At 30.2% G+C, this 4,485-nt stretch overlaps 1 protein-coding gene across 1 annotated transcript in view; it reads right to left on the bottom strand.

The window, feature by feature from the left end:
* The window catches only part of LOC105452382 (major facilitator superfamily domain-containing protein 8), a 5,849-nt gene extending 3,001 nt beyond the window's left edge, over window positions 1–2,848 (bottom strand). The window contains 4 exon segments of the mRNA XM_011693426.1: window positions 1–196; window positions 279–426; window positions 827–967; window positions 2,462–2,848. The exon segment at window positions 1–196 is cut by the window's left edge and continues 104 nt beyond it. Of these exon segments, the coding sequence (XP_011691728.1) occupies window positions 1–196; window positions 279–426; window positions 827–858 (376 nt within the window). The 5' untranslated portion in view covers window positions 859–967; window positions 2,462–2,848.
* Window positions 2,849–4,485: the final 1,637 nt, after the last annotated feature.

Raw genomic sequence — 4,485 nt, 5'->3', positions numbered from 1 at the left:
TATCACCAGGTATAATTTCAAGAATACTATATGCTGCTGATGCAATAGTAAATAATGTTAAGGTCACTAAAAGTGGCAATCTTACTGACCCTCTTTTATTACCCCACCAACCCACCAGAGGTGAGAATAACATTTGTCCAAGTGGATTTGCTGCCACTATGTAACCCATAAATTCTTTTCCTGCAGTAGGATCCAACTGAAACACATTTATTAAGTATATAATTGTAATTTTTATAACTTTGTCAATATATCTTGATTATATATACTACATATACTACCTTGCCTAAGTATGGCCAAACTCCAGTAAGTATAATACTGAAGCCAAGTGACATCAAGAACATAGTAAAATAAATCATACGAATACTCCTCCATCGTTCTTGTCTTTCAAGCGCAGTTTCTAAATCGTCAATAGGAAGTTCAGGTTGCCTAAAAATATTTAATATTTTATGTAAATTTGTATACATCACGACATTTCTGCAATAGCGTCATATCTTGAAAAATGACAATTTTGAGTTATTCATTGGAAAAGATGGATTTTGACGTGTGCTTTTATCTGGTGATGAATAACTCAAAATTGTCAATTTTCGAGATATGACACTATTGCAGCAATGCCGCGATATGTATATACATGCATCTATAAAGTATGTATATTAGTTTATATTTAAAATAAATATCTAAAGATATAAATATCTAATAAAAAAAATTACATTGACTTTAATTAATAATATAATTAATATTTTATTATTTTATAATAAGCAATAATACTTTTTTTGTAACAACAATAATTCTAGTAATAATCAATAATAAAAATTTAAATATAATTTACCTTCTGATAAAAAATCTCTTATAACGATCCATTAAAAATTGTTTTGTACTATCTTCTACATTTAAAGGATTGGAAATTTGTTATAGAAGTATAAATCTCAATGCTTTTACAACACATCAGCATACAATATAAATCATCAACCTATTACATGAATAAAGAGAAATATATATGATTGAGCTATATTAAAATTATATTACATATATAGTTTATATCTATGGAAATATTAAAATATTTAAATTTTTGCGTTTATATTGAGTTGGGATTAATATAATAATGATTACATACATAATAAAAATTATGAAACAAAGTATAATAGGATAAAGTACAAAGTTTATATAGCTTAAAAAAATTAGTTAATTCTTGCTCTTTATATAAACAGCTTAATAAAAAATTTAAATTATAATTACAAGAAACAACTAAATACAGAAAAAACCCAAAGTTTTTAAATGTTGATGCCAATGAAACTCAAGATATGTATGTTGTATTTATCATATTGTCTATATATAGGAGATATTACAATGCTTTTTGATAAGAGATAATCAATTGAAGGTCGTTGATAAATTAAATTTTTAGAATACAGTTTTTCTTAAGAAGAAAAAATGTATGTGTATATGCATATGTATATATAATCTATAAAATTCCATATAATATAAGCTAAATAATTATAAAAAATAATTTAACCTAGAAATTAAAAGATTACTAATACTAAATTAGTAAATTCATTTAAAAGTATGAAGATAAAAGTAACAATTTTTGCAGTCAATATATTTCAAATATTATTTTATCAAAAGAGTTTGATTTAAAGAAAAGTAATAAGCTATATACCTAATAATTTTTAAGTAATAAACTAATAAGTAGTCTAATAAGTACAGTTTAAAGTAATAAGCTATTTAGTATAAGTAGTTTTAAAGTAAGAAGCTCATAAGTAGTCTAATAAGTAGTACTTAATTTTAAAACACATGAATAAATATTTTAAAATAAATATTTAAAAAATCAAGTTTAAAAATATGCAATATTTTTAATTTAATACAATTTTTCGCATTTACACTTTATAAATCAATTTTTATCATATTTTTATTTCAAAGAATTAAAATTAAGTGATCTTCATCTTGCAATAATATTAAATATCTTTACATAAATCTTTTTATAAAATAACAAATTAAAACATGCTAAACAAATTACAAGTTATTACAAATTAAAAGCGACAAAATAGATAAGTGTAATTATACACTTGCCAATGTATGTGTTATATATGTAAATAATATGTGTTGTACATGTAAAATAATATTTTTATATCACTGATAAGAAACTAATACAAACCGCATTGCAATTTGTATAATTAGTAACAAGTACATGCAATAAAAAAGAAGACATAATTATATTGATAAAAACATTAAGGAAAAAAATAGTAGATAACATAGAGCAGAGATTTTAAAAAATTATTCAATCAATTAATTATTCTGTTAACGATTCGGTGAAAAATAATTTTATGGAAATATAACTAAGAAGACCTAAGAATATTTAAATATTCTACATTAAATATTCTACATTAAATATTTTGTTTACATTGAACGTTCGGAGCGTTCGTAAATATAACATCATCAATTATCCTCTAATTTTATCTATAATACTCACGAAATTATTCTGTAGCCTTTGTTCTAACATATGTATTTCATCTATTAATAATTGCCAGACTTGTCAGACGTTTAAGATATTTTGTCGCTGTGCATCACACCCTTCACTATTATTCCGCCTACGTTAAAGATTCCGATGGCGAACCTCGCGTATTATCAAAGCGATATTCTGTCAAGATGAAAAAATTGCAAGATTTACTCCTTCTTTCTTCTTTTCCCTCTCTTTCACGCGACGTTGTTTTTCTTAGTCATGTTTAGCCAATAAGCTGTGAATCACGCTCTTTTATTATTCAATTTAACACGACGCGATGATAAGCGATTTGCTGACTCGACAAAATAAAAGAAAACACGTGCGGCATTCAACAGCTGATTCTAGAGGGGAGGAAGACGTAATTTGAAGAATGCATAGGGATACACTGGGCTGCGTTCAGAAACTTCGCCTAGGTGTATCTAATTATTATTTTATCCTTGTTTAACATTTGGTGAATAACAAGGATAACATGATATACCGTGAATTCCTGAACGCAGCCCTGAAGTAGACTTCATTATCAGAGAAGCGCGACTGGTTTATAGCAGTATCGCAAAAGTACTAAAGGAAATATTTAAAATGTACTGAAAATGGCGTCGAATGGCCAATCATAAGGGTGCGTTCCCACTAAGCACGTCACGCGTTGCGTTATCCGAATTGACCAATCAAAACATTCCATTTTATTGCATAATTTGCCGCGCGATCCTGGATTTCATACAAAAAAGGATAATTTTATCTCTAGAATGTCGAGTAACCTAATCGATACATCGTGCAAGAAGTCGCGTGGCAAATGATGCAATAAAATGAAATATTTTGGTCGATTAATCGTGATGCGACAGACGACGCTAAGATTGATTCATTCGGCAGGCATTTATAATACCGATAAATCAATCTTATAATTGGTCATTTGCGAGTCCAATCAGGACTCATAACACCGGTCGCGCTTCTCTGATAATTTAGGACTCTACAGAGTAGAGTCCTGATTGGACTCGCAAATGGCCAATCATAAGATTGATTTATCGGTATTATAAATGGCTGTCGAATAAATCAATCTTATGATTGTCCATTCGACGCCATTTTTAGTACATTTTTAATATTTTCTAGTACTTTTGTGATACTGCCATAAGCCGGTCGCGCTTCTCTGATAATCTAGGATTCTAGTTTGTCCAAGAATGGCAAGGAGTGCAAGAGAGAATGGTATGCAAGCGATACCACGTGATACTTATCCTCTTTGTCTGTCGAATGGTCGACGCATGCGCAGAGAGAATGAATATTACTCGTCTACCTTTCTCTCTCGCACACATCTTGGACACAGTTTTCAAGCCAACATTCCTCTTCCATGTCTATATACTCAAAGGCTAAAGCCGGGAGCATAGACTTTTGCATAATGCTGCATTGCTGCATAACGCATAAGACATAATGCATAAGAATATCAACCAATTAGAGTTCTTCATTTCATCTCTCTCTCTGATTGGCTGATTCTCGTATGCTTTAGGAACTGTCTACAATACGTCGTAAGATCGTAAAGGCCGAGACACAGACTTTTGCATAACGCTGCATAACGCATAAGACATAAGGTATAAGAAAATCAACCAATCAGAGAAATGAAGGATTCTGATTGGTTGATTCTCTTATGCTTTACGTCTTATGCGTTATGCAGCGTTATGCAAAAGTCTGTGTCTCGGCCTTAAGCCGTAAATCGTAAGAATTGACCAATCATAGTCGAATATTTTTCTTACATTCAACTGTGATTGGTCAATTCTTACGATTTACGGCTTACAATCTAACATACGACGTATTGTAGACAGTCTCTTATGTCTTGTGCGTTATGCAACGTTATGCAAAAGCAGAGCGGTCATGCCCGCGATTTAGCTGCGATAGAAATTGAGCTGGTTTCAGCGCCTCTGGAAAGTGGACATTGAACTACCAACTAGAGAGACCAATAAGAAGCACGCTTTCCGTTCAATTGCGTGCTTCTCATTGGTCTCTCTAGTTGG

The sequence above is a fragment of the Wasmannia auropunctata genome, unplaced genomic scaffold (assembly GCF_000956235.1).
Source record: "Wasmannia auropunctata unplaced genomic scaffold, wasmannia.A_1.0 LD336032.1, whole genome shotgun sequence".
In the NCBI taxonomy this organism is placed as follows: Eukaryota; Metazoa; Arthropoda; class Insecta; order Hymenoptera; family Formicidae; genus Wasmannia; species Wasmannia auropunctata.
The sequence above is the reverse complement of the archived record's forward strand: the minus strand, read 5'-3'. Positions and strand labels throughout refer to the sequence as shown.